This window comes from Borostomias antarcticus (genome assembly GCF_949987555.1).
Source record: "Borostomias antarcticus genome assembly, chromosome: 19".
In the NCBI taxonomy this organism is placed as follows: domain Eukaryota; kingdom Metazoa; phylum Chordata; class Actinopteri; order Stomiiformes; family Stomiidae; genus Borostomias; species Borostomias antarcticus.
In genome coordinates this window covers 6816787-6836488 of record NC_140252.1, presented here as the reverse complement: position 1 = coordinate 6836488, position 19702 = coordinate 6816787, and the positions used below count along the sequence as shown (strand labels likewise).

The following is a 19702-nucleotide window of genomic DNA, read 5'->3' as shown; positions in this document are numbered from 1 at the left end:
CACCTGCCTTATGACCAAAACTAGCCCCAGTCCCTGTACCAGGCCTATTCCCAGTTCCCGCTCTTGTTTTGAGAGTGACAATGTTTCTACTGAGGAGGCTGAGAGCAAGACAGTAGATAAACGCTATCAGTGTAAGGAATGTGAGAAAGTTTTTACTACAAAGTGTTATTTAGTTATCCATAGTAGAATCCACACAGGAGAGAGACCATATCAGTGTGAGGAATGTGGCCAAGATTTTAATCGAAAGGGTTCTTTAGTTAAACATAGAAGAATCCACACACAAGAGAAATCATTTCAGTGCCAGGAATGTGGCGACAATTTTAATTCCCAGGGTAATTTACTTATCCATCGAAAAATCCACACAGGAGAGAAACCATATCGTTGTGAGGAATGTGACAAAGCTTTTCGTCAAATGAGTGATTTAGTTGTCCACAGAAGAATCCACACAGGTGAGAGACCACAGTGTGATGAATCTGGTGAAGCCTTTAGTGCAAATAGTACTTTTGTTGAACATAGAAGAATCCATACAGGAGAGAAACCATATCAGTGCCAGGAATGCGACCTGACTTTTAGGTGTAAGGCTTATTTAGTGAACCATAGAAGAATCCACAAGGGAGAGAAACCATATCAGTGTGAGCAATGTGACATAGCCTTTAGTGCAAAAAGTGCCTTAAAAAAACATAGAAGAATCCACAAAGGAGAGAAATTATCAGTACCAGGAATGTGATGAAACTTTTATCCATAAGTCTTATTTAATGTGCCATAGAAGAATCCACAAGGGAGAGAAACCATATCAGTGTGAGGACTGTGACATAGCCTTTAGTGCAAATAGTGCATTAGTAAAACATAGAAGAATCCACAAAAGAGAGAAATATCAGTGCCAGAAATTTGACTTTTTAGATTTTAGTAAGTAGAAGGATCCACAACAGAGAGAACCCATATCAGTACTCAGCCGTTTGAGGAGCTGAAAATGAATTTGGGTCCAGACATTCGAATCCAACCGAAGTTGACTGATTCTTGGTCTGGTCTTGCTGCAAGAAACAGCCAATTGAGACCAAGGGTGGGACTAAGTTGTGAAGCTGTTGTTGACATTGTCAAGCTGTGCGTTGTGACAGTGCGACTCCTGTATTACTTGAGAGAATGATAACTAGTAGTTGGTAGTATTAGTAACAAAGTAGCACAAACAAATAGGCCATAAGGTGAAACCTGTAAAGTGGCTAGAAAATTATTTTCGTTCCCAAGTCATGGGCACTACATTCTGAATGCATTTTTCCATAGACGATACCATCATGGGACATTGGGTTAAAGGTTCAAGTCAAAATATCCTGCAGTTTTTTGTCAGGAGCCATAAATGAAACGAAAATCAAAGGCTCAATTTTTTGCTTGTAAAATAAGATCTATTCGTGTTGTGAAGACAAAATCTTTCTGAAAATGACATTTACACATGTACCCAAACATCCAAGTCAAGCATTGATGCATTAGTGTACTTAATACGGATTTATACCATGAAATGTAGGGCTGTAACGATTATGAATTTTGCCTGACGATTGTCAGAAAAATAATTGCGATTATTATTATAATTGTCAGAGTTGTTGACCGGGTGGGGGGGGGGGTGCTCGCTACTTCGCCTATGCCACGGGCCGGCCCTAGCACTGATGCTCATGTCCGCATGATTTGAGTGAGAGTGTGTGTGTTTGTGAGAGAGAGAGAGAGAAAGAAAGTCAGACAGACAGACAGTGAGTGAGTGAGGGGGTGAGGTGGGTTCCGAGTTCTTACTCATTTTTACCAGATAATGTAGGCCTAATAACACAAGCACTCAGCCTATGAAGTAAACCTGTGGTTTAAAACCACGCCTCTTTAATATCATGAATGTTTACATTTGAACGTATAGGACAAGTTCCAACAACTAACAATGGAAAAAAAAAAAATCCTCAAAACAATCTTCCTTCAACATCAGGTTGTACAGAAGAAGCCAAACCTGGCCTTCCAGCCTTGTTATCCTCAGATGGTCCTCAGATGGGATCTTCTACCATTTGCCATAGGCTACTGGAGATACTTTTCAAAAGAACAGGGAATGTTAAAGTAGAGTCAATTATGCCTATGATGACCTAAACAGGGTTGATTTTCATTTTGGATGAGAGCAGTAAGGCATACCTGTAGTTTAACTTTTCGTGGGATTGTCGTCGGGGAGATTTCGGGCCAGAAACACAAGCGTGTTCAATTTCTCTGGCTTGAGGCAGGACCTTATTGGGCTTGCAATGGTGCCAGCGGTTCTGAACATTCTCTCTGAGCTTGTGCTGGTTGCACAAATGCACATGTATTTTTTGGCCATCAAAGGGCCTATGGTTCTATGGTTGTCCCGCCACCACATCAGAGGATCTTCTGAGGACTCAAGTACCTCCTCTTGCAGGTACTTGGTTAACTCTGCATCAGCACGTGCTCTTTTTGGCACAGCAGCCTAGGCCTGGCTGCTGACTCTTCTCTTTTGGAGCAGATCGCTGAGCTACTTCTTTTTGGGTGGAGGCTCAGGTGCACCATCCACCACCACTGCTGCTGCTTCACCACCAGCACCACCGGCACCCTCATCCTCTCCTGTGTCAACCACCTCCTGTATCAGCTGTGTTTTTAGATCATCCAGGACCTCCACATCCTCCATACTGCCACAGTACCTTGGGTCGAGAAGGGTGGCCTTGCTGAGGAGCTCTTGAATTGGAGCAGCACGGTACTTCTCACTCAGCACATGGTTCCCCATCTTGTGGCAACATCCTAAGAAATACTATTTTGTTCAATTTGTTTGTCATTAACCTATTTACGAATAAACATTGGTTTTATAAACATTGCATTCATAATTAAGTGCACATTAAATTAGGGATGTGAAAGGCAAATACTGACTAGTTTTTTTGCATGCGTTTTTTAAAATGTTTTATTATTCTTCTGTAGACCCTTCGCCTTAATGTTATATGGTTTAATTCGCCACAAATTGTATCTCAATGTAAGGTTGTTTTCCCAGATAGGCATAGCCTATTTTAACACAATGAGCCGACCATAACCACAATTCCAACAGACCCGCGCGTTCCTTTCAGTCAAGGGCGAAACGGTAGTTTGAGGGGTGGGGGGCACAAGTAGGGACAGTGAATTTGTGCGCGCGTGGACGATTTCTGCGTGCGCAAAGCTCAAATCACATTCTATTTAACCCTAGCCTATTTGTTCATTCTGCTCTCAGTGCCCTTATAGAGCAGTGCCAATTATGGAAAAGGCAAAGTAAGCCGCAAGCGGCTTTAATTTCTTGTCGTTTTGTTTATATAGCCACTATTAGTTTTCGGACTGTAAAAGGTGGGGGGGACAAAAAAACGATTTTGAAAAGTGGGTGTGACATGCCCCCTCCTGGCCCAATGGAAATTTCGCCCCTGACCATAATTGGGCTACGCGGAGCAGAGACATCATGGACGTAGACCTGTGATATGCAAGCCTTACGCTGCATATTTTGCTGGACTTAAAAAATATAATAAATAAAAAAACCTCGTTTCACGAAATCCCCCCACACCACACTCTAATGCAATTGCATTTTAAGTGAGAAACTGATAGGCCTACTCCTGCAGTGAAGGGCGACATTATCGATTTAAAAATGTTCCCTTTTACTCTTTTTAAAAACGTTCCCTTTTACTAAAAAATATGTGGTCGAGCTCAAACATGACTCCCTATGAGTTTGACCATCCACTACATAACAACTGAGTGGGCTCTGCAGACGAGGTGCTGAGAGAAATAACCGGCTGTGCCAGGGGACTGGGTATGATAGGCCTAAATCACAACCAGGCGCACTCACATAGCCTAGGCCTACTCTGCTCCCTCTTCCTTTGATTTTGTTTTATTCGTTTTGATTTTATTCGTTTTGAATAGCCTATATTTTTTCACATCCCTAATTTAATTGTAGCCTAAATAATAAAGCATAACACAAACGTTGGCCAATAGGCTATAGTACGCTTCTCAACTATTTTAAACTGACAACATAATACGTAGGTTATTTATATGATTTATTCATCACTCACCAGTACTAGACTGTGTTGGGGGAGACCTGCATCAGTCTGGGCCTTCCTCAGGTCCCTCTTCTTTTTCCAACTCATGCTGAAGGCGCTCACGAGATTCCGACACAGTCCCATGGCACGGCCGGTGCGCTCTTTGGTGTCCTTGGTACCGTCTAGCCCGTGCGTTACTGCCAGATGGAGGTTGTGGCCAAAGCAGTTGAGCCATGGCCATCCAAGTGTGCGCACTGCAGCCACAATGTTAGCACCGTTATCTGTAGTTATACATGACAGTTTGCGCGCATCTAATGCCCAGTCTGCCAAAGTAGACTCGAGCGTCTCGGCAAGTAGCCTACGTCAGCGGTATGATTCTCAGGTAGGCTACGTATCTGGTCTCTAAGCATCTCGTCTGCAGAGCCCACTCAGTTGTTATGTAGTGGATGGTCAAACTCATATAGGGAGGCATGTTTGAGCTCGACCACATATCCGTTGTTGCCGAGTAGAAGGGGACATTTTTAGATCACTAATAACGTCGGCTTTCACTTTATTGTAGATCGACGGGACTGCCGTTTTGGATATGTAGGTCTTGCTAGGTAACTCATATTGAGAATCAAAGGCGCGCAGCATCTCCATAAATGCTGGCTTCTCCACTGTATTGAATGGACGCATCTCTTTGGTGATGTAATGGGTTACCTTGTGAGCGTGCGCCATTTCAGACTGGTCCCGCCAGGCTCAGTTGCCGGGCGGGACCAGCTGTTTCCGCGGCACGGCTGCTCTTATTTTGTTCGGCGAATTGGATGGGATGGTGAGTTTTTAGGTGTTGTTTTAAATTGGTTGTGTTTCCACTTTTGACAGCAACATTTTTTTTTACACAACCGGCAAACCGCTACATCCAAATTTGCAGGTTCGCCCCTCTGATTGGGCCTGAAACCAAAATGGTCCCAATTGTCGAATTGGTGTGAGGTTTGGAAACCAGCTCTTCCATTTTCCTTCCCCTCCCTCTACCAGGTGTAGGCTAGGTCTATATGGGGTTATTTTTGTGCCAAAATTCTGCGCACTCACAAATATGTTTTGCACACGCGTAAACTTAATTTCGAAGAGAAATGTATCGTTGCGCAAATTATTATTAACTTTGAGGAAAGGAAAATCTATTTTGTACTCAATAAAAGTGTATTTGCACGGATGGTAAAGTCCATATATGCACGCATGATGCCTGATCTGCTCGCTCCACTTCCTTGCTCTGTGCGTGGCGCATGGTGTGTGTGCTCAAACCTCTGCCTGCTTGCTCAAAGCTTTGCCATTATTTTTGTGCCAATATTCTGTGCGCAGGAGGGGATATCTGAGCGCACAAAGAGATGTTTTGCACACGCATAAACTTAATGTCGAAGAGAAATGTGTCGTCTCGCAAATTATTATTAATTTTGAGGAAAGGAAAATCTATTTTGTACTCATTAAAGTGTATTTGCATGGCTGGTAAAGTCCATATATGCACGAACGAAGCCTGATCTGCTCGATCCACTTCCTTGGTCTGTGAGTGGCGCACAGATTATCGTCGAGTATCCAGCTGCAGACTCACACAGCTGTCCGCTCGTCAAATTTGTGCCAGAATTCTTATTGGCTGGCCTGGTCTTCAATCACAATATGTCCTGGCCAATGGCAATGAGAGGAGATTTCCATTATAAGATCAGAGAAGGCGCAGAAGAAGAAGACGACGGGAAAGCAAAAATGTCGGAATCTAATACACCGCGACCTGTAAGTTATACGTTTGTAATCCTTTAACTATTAATATTATGGTGTTCATATCTTCTTATGGCGGTTGTTTTTGTCCTGTATTTAGCATGTTTTTTTTCGAGCCAGGTAACAGCAAGTTAGCTAAATTGGCTAGCTAGCTAGCTAACTACCGTAGCTTAAGTATTAGCACTAATGTAAATGTTAGCTAAGGTTAGACTTTACATAGCACTAGCTAACGTTCGCTAGCTAGATGGCTAACGGAGGCTCTGACCATTTATTTAAATTTGTGGCTCAGTATCTGACCAGTAATATGTCTAGCTACTAATTTTAATTTGTAGGCTACTGTAGCTAACTATAATAGTGTTTTGAACAGGAAGAAGAAGCGCGGTCACATGAAGACTGCGCACTACAGCCAGATGTGAGTATTTAGTCCTTGATTATATAACTGGCCTACTTTAAATTCACTTTCATGAAATCCATTTTTAGATGTCTAGTAGGCTACATAATTAACCTAGCTTGCTCACTAGCTATCAGGGTATTGCCAGAGCTGGGCATGGCAGTTATACCAGATAGTTAGTTAGATTTAACACAAATGACATTAGGCAAATTACATATCATCTGTGACATCCTTTAGTAAATTTCAGATATGATTTACTTGGACAGAATGCGCTTCATCTCATTTTTAAATCATACTTGGGCTGCGATCATGGGTTGATAATTGTGTGTATGAGATGCCAAATAGTAACTTCTAGCAAGCCATTTAAATTACTAGCAGGCCATCTAAATACTGGCCTACACTTAGGCTATTAACATCCACATCACATACACTGTTATCCACTAATGATAAGTTTAAGATTAATGATTTAATCGTTCCACTACCAACAATATTGCCAGCAGAATCTTTAGACATATTTATAGTGAGCTTTTTTGTTTGGGAAGTTAATTTGACCTTATCTTTCCAACAGGATATGTTGAGGCAGCAGTTTATGGAGAGACTTTTAACAAAACTTCAATCTGCCATAAACCAGCAACCACTCAACCTGGATTACTTGGAGTTCCTTAGCCGCCACGAGCTTATTTTATTTGAGTCTTTTTCTGAACAGATAGACATTCCCCCAGAGATTATAGAAAGACTACGACACCTCAATCAGATTGTCAGTTCTGAAATTGAGGCCAGCTCTATGACTATTGTAGAACTGGAAAGAGAAGTTCGTCCAGGTGCTGGGTGCCCCAAAATTGTGGTGGAGAGAGAAAAACTGAAGAGTTTACTAGACACACATCTGCCTGTCTCTTGCATTGCCAAATGCCTTGGTGTTTCTAGAAGGACAATTTACCGAAGGATGCAAGAGTTTGATTTGTCTGTGAGAGGATCATACAGCACAATGTCTGACCAAGAGCTTGATGATGTGATTTCGACTTTCAAGACTGAAATGCCAAACGCTGGGTATCGCATGGTTCGGGGACAGTTGACTTCAATGGGCCTCCGTGTTCAGTGGTGTAGAATCATGACATCCATGCATCGGGTTGATGCATCAGGGATCTTTTCACGGCTCATGCAGTTAGGATGTGTTGTGCGGAGGAGCTATTCTGTGAAAGGCCCCCTTTCCTTGGTCCATGTTGATACTAATCACAAACTGATAAGGTAAAATTCTTTACATTGCAATAGTGCCACAAAAATGATGAAACTTAAACACCTATAGTAAGCATTAGGTTGTCCTAAAGAATTTAGAGTTTGCATGATGTGTTTAGCTTAAACAGTGTAGGAGCAGTTGTGCAGCCAAAAACACTGGATACTATACAGTATTTTTTCTTTTTCTTGAACAGGTACAATATTGTTGTTTTTGGTGGAGTAGATGGCTACTCAAGAAAGGTAATTGATTTTTACTTAATGTGGTTGGTAAATTAGAACAGCTAAATCTGTCGGTTGGCTAAAATGTATGAATTCTCAATTTGAGCTTAAGATTTCATTGTGTGGAGACCTCAATGTCTGCATAGGGTCATATCCTTTTCAGCTACTGTAAACAATGTATATGTATAATGTCATGTGGTGTAATTGTAGGTTATGTACTTGGATGCTTCAACGAACAACAGAGCATCGACAGCATTTGCTTTTTTCCTGAAGTCTACACAGCTCCATGGCTTACCATCAAGGTAACCAACAAATAAAACACAAACATGAGGATTGAGATCTGACATTTTTACATTAAGTTAAAGTTAATAATAACAAGTAAAGTGACCACAGACATTTTTGGGATTCAACGTATCATTATTAAATAAACGTAGATTGCACTGTGTTCTTGCTATAGAAAAATTACATTGGCCTTTAGATGGGTTCCTTATAAACCTCGCTTTCACTAACTATTTCTGTCTGCCACTGGCATCTACTGGATTTGAAAGTAATGTATATTATTCATTTTCATTTCAAATGCAGGGTTAGGGCGGACCAGGGAGTGGAAAATGTAGACATTGCACATTTCATGTTTGCTACACGTGGAACAGGAAGAGCAAGCTTCATATCAGGAAAGAGTGTGCACAATCAAAGGTATGTTTTTTTTTTATGTAGTTGCTTTTTAGTTGTCTGGCATACTTATTATAGTTATTATTATAAGCTCTGTTTTATTATAAGCTCTGTTTTTGCCGCACAACTGCTCCTACACTATTTTAGCTAGACACACCAGTCAATTAATAACAACTGCGTTTCAGGATAGAGCGCCTTTGGCGAGACGTCTGGGTTGCTGTTACCAGCAAGTACCATGACATTCTACACACTCTTGAAGAGGATGGTCTGCTTGACATCTCCAACACCCTCCATCTCTTTGGTGTGCACTACATCTTTCTTCCTCGCCTCCGAGCAGACCTGGATACCTTCATTGGAGGATGGAATCATCACCCTCTACGGACTGAGGGAAATCTCACTCCACACCAGCTGTGGCATATGGGACATATGCAAGATCTAGACGAAGGGGAGAGACTTGAGGTACTCTTTGTTAAAATGTAGTCTTAATGACAATGGGTTTCAGTCATCTATTCAATCGGTCACAATTTTTATAACAGATAACAAAGGCATGAGTAAACAGAGTATGGCTTTTTACTTGGGTGGGTTTGTAAACAACCACATACTTGCAAATGTGTTAACAATATTTTAACTACATAGTCTTAGAATGTTAGAAATGTTTGGATAGTGTGAAAATGTGTCAGTGTGACATTACTGTTGACATTAATCTGTTTATAATTGTGTAGGATCTTCAGGACCCAGACATAGACTGGGAGAGTGCCATACTATCAGAAGACTACAGTGGTGCAATTGAGGTTCCTGAAATTGAGTGCCCACTAGATGAGCAAGCCCTGTCAGAGCTACAGAGAGCCATCAATCCTCTTGAACATTCACCCTCACATGGTCGTGACTTATACATACGTTTCTTGCATAGTATCTGAAATATCAAACCATCGTCGAACCATGCTGCTGCCGGATATGCAGTATATTAGTTGTGGATAGAGATTAGTGGATAGATTACTTTAGGGTTAGGGTATGGCATTACTTTCTTTTTTGTAGGTGTGTAGGTGTTGGAGTAGAGTGGTTAGTCTATATATGTAGGAGTGGGTGGGTGTGTCTGAATAGTTTTGTGTGTTTTGAATCAGTGTTTTATTTGACAGCACACTGATGTCCTATTCTGTGTGGAACCTCAGGAAGCAGTAGCTGGAGGATGTGAAACAGGTGGACATCACCATTTCCCAACACTCAGCTTCACAAATACAATACAATCACAAATAAAATATTTTCGTACAATTTGGTCTATTTTCTTTCTGGGTTTGATTAAGTGTATTTTGGGCACACGACCAGCAGAGGGCGACGGTTGAGTGTGGGGCTCGCGGCAGAGTTCTTTTGATGTCTGTTGCGGTATAGGAATACGATTTTAGCTTCACCTGATTCTTGTTTATTTTATTGTTTACATCAATTTGATCTAAAAACAAATATGAAGCATTACTATTCATAACTGCAACACAATACACTTAACGGCAGCCCTGCCAATAATCTAACTCAACTTTTGTGTAGTATATTGCCTTATCTCAGTCATGCATAGGTCTATAATGATTTGGATAAAAGCGTCTGCTTAATTATTGTAATGTAATGCGTAGAGACATACAGTAGTCTATCCTACACAATGAAAACAATCTAAAATTATTAGGTCTATTGAAGAACTCAAAATTATGTTCAATGTAATGTTTTGCCAGTACCTTGATCAACATTCCAAGAATATTCATAGCACATCCAATGATCATAACGGGACAGCCCATGCCGACATCTCCTTGCCATTCGATGTGTGAATGGGTTCAATTTTGCATGTAATCATGCTCACTGTCACTTTTCAACATCTCATGATTATTTACACACATGTTGGGTGGTTACAAAGGAGAGTCTCAGTCAGATTCAGATTCATTTGTCAAATAGTAGCCTGTCGTATACAGTGATATTTATACACTAGATATACTGACACTATGGGGCGAATTCACTCAAGCCCCCCGCAGACCGCATCCGCCACCGCCACGACACGACACAAAACGACGTTCCAAATAAATAGCTCCCATTGTTTCCTATGGAAGCCCGCACACCGGCGGCGTGCCGACAGCTGCCGACAATGTCGCCCCGGGTTGATTTCGACTCGGCTCTATTTTTTGGAATGCGGCTGCCGACATGTGGCAATCCAACTTGGATTAATGCATGTGATTTCCTGCAATGCCTGTTTATTAAATATATGTAAAAGTAAGCTAATCATTAAAAGTTAAACATTTTTATTCCCATCTCTTCCATGTCCTTGTTGTGTCGTTTAGGCCTATTGTTTTGCTAAAATGTAGGCTAGCCTACATCTATTTTATTAACGGTTATTTTAGTCTACCCAGCTGAATTACAATAGAGGAGAAAATAATTGCCGAGGTGCAGAAATATCCAATGCTATGACCCCATGTCCAAACATTACAAAAGACAACATTTTGTAACTCTTATAAGAGACCGGTGCTGGCGAGATTGGTGAAATCGTGGGATCGAATGTCGCAGCCTGTGTGCGGGGCTAGCTGGACACAGCGCCGTGCGCCGTCGTACGACATCGTGGCGGATGCGGTCTGCGGGGGGCTTAAAGCGGAATTGCGGCAGTTAATGCAACATTACATTGCGCGTTGCTCCAGCTATGTGCTCCGTTGTAAAAACCCATTCACTAAAGACATTAAGCTAATAATATCCCAGCGCAAACACGCCCATTCGGGGTTTGCGGATGAGTGGAATTTGCTGCTGATATAGGAAATTACTATAAATACTGCGCATACAACTCGTATGCATATCATTGGAGGATGGCAGACAGAAAAAGAAAGATACGATTTTCACTCCGCGAACTTGAAGTCCTCACGAACAAGGTTCAAAAACATGTCTCACAGCTTTCCGCAAAAAAAGATCACGGCTGCAGCAAAAAATCATATTTGGGGTTTAATTTCCCAAGCAGTCAGTGCCATTGGTGTGTGTAAACGCGGAAGACTGCAAACGGAGGTGGAATGATTTGAAAAGACGAACAAAGGAAAAATTGTCATTTATGTTTATGCAAGATGCAGCACGCTATGATGATCTGGCATACTTTTGGTGGAGTGTATAACATTGCCCCACCGGTACGATCTAGGCATCTAAAACGGCTTTTCAGGATTCCAAATGTGCACTCAATCACACCGCGCGTCCTGATGTGAGCCCGGTTGTACGCCGCCTATCCAATGTTGGAAGGATTACGCACGGGAGTCATCATCCATGGCTGAAGATGATACCTGCCGTCACCTATAATACAAAAGCACATATTTTAATTGCACATTTGCAATGAATATTAAAGCAGTAACGTTTTCTCTAAACAACTTTCTTACCCAGTAACCAGGTATTGTCCTCCATGTCTTGCATGATCCCATACAGGCCGCTGCTCCTAAAAATGTAGCGTTCGTGTACCGACCCAGGGAATTTGGCAACCACATTCGTGACAATATTATTGCCGTTGCATACTACCTGGGTGTTCATGGAGTATGTTTGCTTCCTATTACGAAAGACATGCTCGTTTTCTAATGGTGGTACTATGGGTATGTGAGTGCAGTCAATTGCACCCACAACATTGGGGAAGCCAGAAAAGTTGAAAAACTCCTGCTTTGTCTCCTCAATTTCCCGCATGTTTTGAGGAAATGTGATGTTTTGTGGAGCTAGTCTTACAATTGCTGGTAGAACCTCCCACATGGCCCTGCTGATGGATGGCTGTGATAGACCAGAGCCACCTGCCATCGGTGTCTGGAACGATCCAGACGCAAGAACCTGCAGTGTTGCCAGCAGTTTGGTAATCCCAGGTATTGCATGGGATCTTTTATTGACTGGCTCAATGTCATCTTTGATTTGGTCGAATAGGGCAAGAATTGTTTGAGCTGGCAACCTGTATCTCCGGAAGTCCGCCAGTCAATGACTTTTCCTAAAATGGTGTTCTGTTGCACCCCCTATTGTTAAATATTTTCTAGATCATCAAATACACTATATTTTTTTTATGTTTTTTAAAAAATGTATACCTATATCGGCCGCCAGCCGTTCAATGAATGGCTATAGGGAATGCGCAGTTTCGCGCTATATGTATAGCCTATTATATTGACAGTTTCGCACTATGTAGACTATTATAAATAAGTATTATTCATTGGGGGAGCTTGGACTCGCTGGGGACTGGTGGAGAGACGCATAGTCTAAAGAGCCTCCCCAGACGCGACTTCATCCTCCAGTTGGCTGAAGAGCTGCGCGCCGATGGATGGCGTCCAAACAGCCACCGGCGGCGGCTCTCGCAGTGTCCACAGAAGAACACCCCCCAAAAAAATACCTGCATGGTGAAGACAAGCTGCAGCAAGAACAGAACTGTCTACCAGTGCACAAAGTGCACCAAAACTGTCTGTGGCAGTTGCACTGCCAAGGTGCAGATGTGCGAAGTGTATTTGAGCTGCCGCTTCAACCGCGCGTAAGAGCAGAGCGCATCAACTCGTGTAGCCAATAACCTACAACTAGTAGCCCATAGCCAATACAACGGCTTATTGTTTTTTCGTATATCAACTAGATAATTAGATAATTATGAATTTTATTTAGTGCGAAAATAACATTTTGTTGTGTTATTTTATTGCCATAGTCATAGTGAGTAGTATGAAAGGAGAACATTAAGCCTTGAGTTGTACAGTACAATCCTAAAACCGTATACCGTAAAAAACAATGCGTTCTTATGGTACGCTACGTCCATTGAACGGCTACTGGCCGATATAGGTAGGCCTATATAGTGAGCCGCTGCGGTTCTAGTGTTAAATCAAAAAGTGACATTCTTCTTTTAAATATTCTCTCCCAAACAACATGCCTGGCATTGCGATGCCTTCGCCTCGCAACAATCACTGCTGCCATAATCAGCGGAAAGGCTGGCCATGACACCCCCCTTGCGCTTAAATACCACCACGTCTCTGAAAACGGAATCCTTTAGTGAATTCGCCCCTATGTATCTAAATGTGGTGAGACTGTATATACTAGCTAGTCACTCAGGTGCCGGATGGCCTGGGGGAAAAAGCTCTTTCTTAGTCTCTCTGTGCCTTCCATGTGGGTGCGGTACGTTTCCCTGACTGAAGCAGAGAGAACAGGTGGCTGGGGTCCTTCAGGATTCTGTTGGCCTTGGTCTTGCATCTCTTGGTGTAGATGTCCCCGAGGTGAGGGAGTGGCCCCCCTAATGCATGTTCCGTTGACCGTTCCACTCTGTAGGGCCTTGTGATCCTGCGTGCTGCTGTTCCCGTACCAGGTGGTGATATTCCCAGTCAGGATGCTCTCAATCGTGCTTTCCTCACGCCGAGTGTCTGTGTGTTGACCATGTCAGGTCCTTGGTGATCTGGACACCAAGGTACTTGAAACTGTCCACTCTCTCTACAGGGGCCCCGTTGATGGTTATGGGGGTGTAGTTCCACTCCTGCTTCCTCCCAAGGTCCACCAGCATCTCCTTTGTCTTTGACGTTCAGATGGAGGTTGTTATCCTGACACCACTGGGTCAGGAGCCTCATTTCCTCCAGATAGGCCCTCATCATTATTGGAGATCAGGCCTATCACTGCTGTATCATCAGGGAGTCTATGAATTATCGTAGGCCTATATAAACAACTCCCTGTGACATAAAATAAAACTTTATTTATTGGAAATTGTGATCACTGTGTGCAGTGAATTCAGCATGTAAGGTACAACGGAAGAACCCTGTGTCATTGAGCAGTCATAACACTTTGGCAATGTCAGGAACTATAACAAATGTGCTTCAGTTATGAAACATTAAAATAATTGGCGTCATTCTGCACATTAACTCTACAGATAATGCTAGAAATATAAATCTTGTCAGAATGACCCCCTGCACCATCTGCTGACGGAAAAGAGCATTGCAGTGTGATTTTGAAAATTTAATGACATCTATTCTAGAAAGTAATGAACATTTCATATTTTACACTGAAACAATTTTTATTCAACAGTTGAGTGACTTTTCTAGGCACTACTGTAACAAGCTCTACATCACAACTGTATATAAATTAACGATATACAAAAAGCTGCAAGATCAATAAACAGCACAACCCTGTATTGTGGCGAGATATGAAACAATTTTTATTCAACAGTTGAGTGACTTTTCTAGGCACTACTGTAACAAGCTCTACATCACAACTTTATATAAATTAACGATATACAAAAAGCTGCAAGATCAATAAACAGCACAACCCTGTATTGTGGCGAGATATAACATTCAAAGTGCAGTAAAGGAAACCATTTATCGTCTCTATGCAAACAAACATTTTATAACACTGCTGTCCTCCTGATACATTAACCTATTCAGAGAAGCCCTATGTCAGTTTTCTAATATTCATGTAAACACATAATGGTGCAATGGTTTCTGAGACATGTACACACTTGCACTTATTTTCAACAGTTTGTACTACAGCTGTGAGGACATGGTCCCAGGGATTTCTGTAGCTGACAGAGTAAATCTAAACTCCCAAACCTCCTAGACACAAATCGCCTGGTATATCTTTCTACACTAAACTCCCAAACCTCCCACAGACACAAATCGCCTGGTATATCTTTCTACACTAAACTCCCAAACCTCCCACAGACACAAATCGCCTGGTATATCTTTCTACACTAAACTCCCAAACCTCCCACAGACACAAATCGCCTGGTATATCTTTCTACACTAAACTCCCAAACCTCCCACAGACACAAATCGTCTGGTATATCTTTCTACACTAAACTCCCAAACCTCCCACAGACACAAATCGTCTGGTATATCTTTCTACACTAAACTCCCAAACCTCCCACAGACACAAATCGCCTGGTATATCTTTCTACACTAAACTCCCAAACCTCCCACAGACACAAATCGTCTGGTATATCTTTCTACACTAAACTCCCAAACCTCCCACAGACACAAATCGCCTGGTATATCTTTCTACACTAAACTCCCAAACCTCCCACAGACACAAATCGTCTGGTATATCTTTCTACACTAAACTCCCAAACCTCCCACAGACACAAATCGCCTGGTATATATTACTAATTAAACTCTAAAAAATCCTCCACCATATCTAACTGCCTCCGTCATTATTCTTTTGAACTCAGGGCCATTAGTCAGATGCTGAACTGGAAATGTTACTGTACAACTGCACGCACTCACTGTAGGGTAGCACACAGTGTGAACACCTAGCTTCTCCCTACAGCTATGTTCAAAATCAAATGTGATTTTAAAATCTCTCTTTTCCTGTGGGAGGATGGGGATGTGTGCTTGACCCGTCATCCACTTGAGGACATCCTGCACGGAGAGGGGTTCTGTGTCGTCAGCAGCAGTACCGACTGTCTCATCTGCAATGTAAGATTCAGTTTTCAATAAAATTAAGACTAGACAAGAGCTACTTTGGCTTACGGTCCAAAACTTGTGTCCTTGTAACATTTATTTTTAGAAGAATATGGTCAAAGAAATGCAGCATTTATAAATATCTATGGGTTTCTTAGTGTTCCGCACAGTAGAAACATTATAAAACTGACGTAATACGTTATGTACCTGCTGCTTCAAGCTCCTCCAGGAAATCTTGTAGGAAGTTGACAACCTTCCTCTCAGCGTTCTCATTCAATGTTCCTTTTTCACTGAAACTTGGCTTGCAGTGCATCATTATGAAATCAGCGTCCGGCTACAAAGAAAACAGTAAATAAAGCAATTTTTGATGAATATTGGATCTCAGTGTTTAAGAACTAGAAATACGGGGAAAAGAGCAATGTCAGGAAGAACAGAATATTACAAATGATGCACTTACTTTGATGATCTTCCCAGGAACGAACAGGGATTTGCAAGCCTCAGAGTTTTCAGCCATCTGATCCACCAGGCCGTACAGTGCCATACCTTTGCGCAGTTGTTGGAGGATTGGGACCAGTCTTGTTGTAGAGTGCAAGACAATAGCCCTTTGAAGACAAATCATGCAAAAAGTGGTTAAAAATAAAAAAAGTACAAAAATGATATCACAAATTAGCTTTATTCTCAAAGTCCTTACCGAATGATGATTTCTTTACACTCCTCTTTAATCTGGCGAGTATATCCACAGGTTAGTATATCATCAGCTAACGACATCAGTGTTTCAGGATCTGCAGCATTTTCAACCTGAAAAGACAAAATAGTAAAAGAAGACAGGGTGAGATAATATGTTCAAATGTTAGACCTGATGCATATCTAAAAAAGAGTAAAAGTGAGTGTTTACCCTGCTGATGAGAAGAGAAGATTCTAAATCAGTCACATCCTCCTTAGACAGAGAATGCAAGGTCACTTCTCCTGTGCAGAGGAAATTGTAGCACCACTCATTCAGAAATGCAGGAGCTGGGCCACCTTGTGCTAGGCTGACAGCCAATATTTCACCAACAGTTCTGTTTTTAAAAGGGGAAAAAGTTGTAAGTTGTAAAATACAATGAAAACAGTCCTTGTCTACGTTTCATTCAAATAGAAAAAGACTTCACCTGAAATTCTCGTTATCCAAGTCTGTCAAGGAGTACTTGGGATTTTTGCCCCGGCTCCCAGTTCCCTCGAAGAATCTGTTCTCAACACCTGAAACCATATCTTAAGCCAAGAGCAAAACCTGCTTTAAGATTACCCTTTGTTATTGTTATCCATCAGAGCAAGACACGTACATAAACTCACCAGTCAGAAACTCTTTCCTAAGAGCTCCAGTATCAATGCCTGCCTCTCCTATGTACTGTACTTTGACTGTACTGACTGGAGAGACTTTCTTCCTGTTCCACTGAAGAATGCCCCTCTCTAGAAGGTCTTCTCTGCTTACACACAGTTTAAATTCTTTAGTGGTGTCGACTTGCTCTTCAAGGAAGCTTAGTACATCGTCTGCACTGTGAAGGGCAAGATATATTGAATCAATCGCAAACATGTTTGTAAACCTTACTCCCTTTTAACATGCATGGTGTTTTGGAAGATATTAAGGCTACTAACTCACAATCGGACCAACAGAGTTGGTCTCACATAAGAGATGGTTATGTGATTGTGTAATGTGTTTTGTTGATTGGTGAACAGCTTCTTTAATAAATTTGAGAGACAGCCAATGTTGTGACTGGCTGTTGGTAGAACAATAACGAAAGTGGCCCATTCTGTATTTAATGTAAATGGTAAGCTTGCCTTAAAAACACAACTTACCTTTTTGGTGTACATACAGGAGCTTGAGCAGGAGTACTTTCATCAGTGTTGTTTGCAGCAGAACTCCATGCACATGTCTCACTATCACTACATGAAACAAGATAAAAAATAACATAAAGTCCAAGGCTAAAACAATGCATATACACAGACATCATGATGCTTCTATTCAAAGATGTTTATGATACTTAACACAAGCAAAGCAGATCACCTTTCTCCACAATGGCTAGCATGGATTGTGATGTAATCTTCTGTGAATTCTTTGGTGCAAATTGGACAAACCACCTGAAATTTGAAAAGGCTGTTATGTTACAAACACCTAACACACTGACAGATACTGGCCCAATGGGAACAATAGTGTTTTTTGAGGTTAGCGATGTGTTATGTTTACATTCTTCGTCTTGTCCTCAACCACCCATGCATCTTCGGCGGTCTGCAGTCTCATAACGACAAGGCAATACTTTCAATAAACAATTAATAAACAATCCATGTATTTCCGGTCATGTTCCAATTATCACTGGCACCTAGGGCTGGGGGCGATATGGCCAAAATATGGACGATTCACGATTTTAATCTATTTTTTTTCTGTTTACATGGACTCAAGAGAAAACAGGATTCAAAAATAGTTTTCTTTATACACTGACCTTTTAGAATAAACAGTGGAAACATTGAGAGGCATTCCAGTAGGCCTATGTCATTTAAGTAGGCTATGTCATCAATTTTGGTAGGCTTAGATGTCCTACTACAGGGTAGGCTAATAAACACGGCCCAAATTTGAGAACTGCTTAAGAGACGAGTCACATCTCCAAATGAATCCACTGCATGAGAATAGCCACCTCTGAAAATCCATACGGCTCAACACAACCAACTGGAACGATAGTTGTTTTTGATGTGATGTGTTACGTTTACCTTCGTCTTGTCCTCAACCACCCATACATCTTTGGCGGTCTGCAGATTCATAAAGACAAGGCAATACATTCAATAAACAATCCATATCTTTCTGGTCATGTTCCAATTATCACTGGCACCTAGGGCTGGGCGATAAACACCTGAGCAATCGGCAGAGAGAGAGGCATGCAAAGCGGATATAATTTGAAAGATTAGAAAGGTTTTGGAGGACCAAACCTAGATTTTGAAATGTGCCCTGAAAGAACTGCTGGTGCTGGCGCTGGCGTTTGAGTGACTGTGACAGCAGAGGAAGCACTAATCTCCATTTTGCAATTTAGCCATTTTTCACATTGTGTAAAAAGCTTAATGCTAATTAATCAAATTAATTCGAGACATAGCCCAGCCCTACTGGCACCAAAACACTTTGCCCTCACCTGTTCCTCATCCTCAGTGTCATCTGACAGTTCTCCCTTACAAGTCTGTATGTGCACTGACAGCATATGCAACGGCATGGATTCGTTGCACTGCTGGCATGTGCTCTTGGGCATCTTCGCAAAGTGGTGGCTGTCAGGAGGCAGAGGAGAGGTGTCCAAAGTCTCCTGGAGTGGCACTATATAGAACGTGGCTTTGCCACCACTTGACACAGCTCGCAGAGCTGTAGCACAGTAGCCCTCTGCTTCTGGCGGAATTACTATCAGTTTTCTTTGACCACTACCACCTTTGAAGGAAAAAGAAATAGAAAATCGGCATTAAGTGCAGCTAAGGCAGGTGGAAACCAGGTGAAAATCAGATTTCCTTATTTTGTTGATGAGCAAAAGAATTTCAATGGTTAAATCTGTTATGCTACAATAAGTACTTAATTCACAATTAAGTCTGTTTACAGAAAAAAATGACAGTGATGGAAATCGGGATGTCGTAAATAACAGTAAAAGACAAAAACCAAGCAAAGCTAAATCTTAGATTTTTGTGTTGCACACCTGCTGCTTTGTGCAAGAGCCATCCTCCGCGAAGGGCCTCCATTTTTGGGTATGCCTCAGTCAGGATCCTTGAAATCTTGGATAAGCAAAGCAGAGGGACAGAGAAAGAACATATGGAAAAAGTGGCACATGACTAAGGCTATGTCTTGTCGTGACTGCATTTCACACTGAGACGAACTACTGGACTGATAACTGTACCTCTGTGTGATTGCTGTCTTCAGGAATACATACGGTCTGTCTTCCCAGACCCATCTGCAGAAGTTCAAGCTCCTTTGCTGGCAAAGGTGTCCTGCTTGTATGTTTTGGCAGCAGGTAAAAATGCAAAGTAAATGTCTTACTGGTGGGCTCTTTTGTGGCAGT

At 41.8% G+C, this 19702-nt stretch overlaps 2 protein-coding genes across 3 annotated transcripts; one reads left to right on the top strand and one right to left on the bottom strand.

Annotated features, from left to right (window-relative positions):
* Positions 1 to 5727: 5727 nt before the first annotated feature.
* On the top strand, positions 5728 to 9264 carry LOC311322151 (uncharacterized protein). The gene is made up of 8 exons (XM_084454189.1): positions 5728 to 5771; positions 6124 to 6168; positions 6716 to 7392; positions 7575 to 7620; positions 7810 to 7901; positions 8182 to 8292; positions 8454 to 8727; positions 8991 to 9264. Exons 1-8 carry the CDS (start codon positions 5745 to 5747, stop codon positions 9183 to 9185), a joined length of 1467 nt encoding a protein of 488 aa, XP_084310315.1. The 5' UTR covers positions 5728 to 5744; the 3' UTR covers positions 9186 to 9264.
* Positions 9265 to 14797: 5533 nt separating this feature from the next.
* Positions 14798 to 19702, bottom strand: LOC311322175 (uncharacterized protein). Of its 2 annotated transcripts, XM_084454214.1 has the most exons (14): positions 19541 to 19702; positions 19343 to 19418; positions 18800 to 19083; positions 18387 to 18425; positions 17869 to 17910; positions 17689 to 17762; positions 17481 to 17567; positions 17118 to 17179; positions 16796 to 16895; positions 16543 to 16705; positions 16339 to 16445; positions 16105 to 16249; positions 15855 to 15981; positions 14798 to 15655 (listed from the first exon to the last, which is right to left on the bottom strand). In XM_084454214.1, the coding sequence occupies exons 1-14, from the start codon at positions 19592 to 19594 to the stop codon at positions 15354 to 15356; spliced, it is 1662 nt and encodes a 553-aa protein (XP_084310340.1). In that variant the 5' UTR covers positions 19595 to 19702; the 3' UTR covers positions 14798 to 15353. The 2 variants fall into 2 exon arrangements, with proteins under 2 accessions (XP_084310340.1, XP_084310341.1); XM_084454215.1 differs by lacking the exons at positions 16796 to 16895; positions 17118 to 17179.

Coding starts and splice junctions, on each gene's coding strand:
- LOC311322151 (XM_084454189.1), top strand. CDS start 5,745: ATGTCGGAATCTAATACACCGCGACCT. Junction 8,293..8,453: donor AAGAGTGTGCACAATCAAAG/GTATGTTTTTTT, acceptor ACTGCGTTTCAG/GATAGAGCGCCTTTGGCGAG. Junction 8,728..8,990: donor ACGAAGGGGAGAGACTTGAG/GTACTCTTTGTT, acceptor ATAATTGTGTAG/GATCTTCAGGACCCAGACAT.
- LOC311322175 (XM_084454214.1), bottom strand. CDS start 19,594: ATGGGTCTGGGAAGACAGACCGTATGTATTCCTGAAGACAGCAATCAC. Junction 16,446..16,542: donor CTTCTCTTCTCATCAGCAGG/GTAAACACTCAC, acceptor TTGTCTTTTCAG/GTTGAAAATGCTGCAGATCC. Junction 16,250..16,338: donor TGTAAAGAAATCATCATTCG/GTAAGGACTTTG, acceptor TTGTCTTCAAAG/GGCTATTGTCTTGCACTCTA.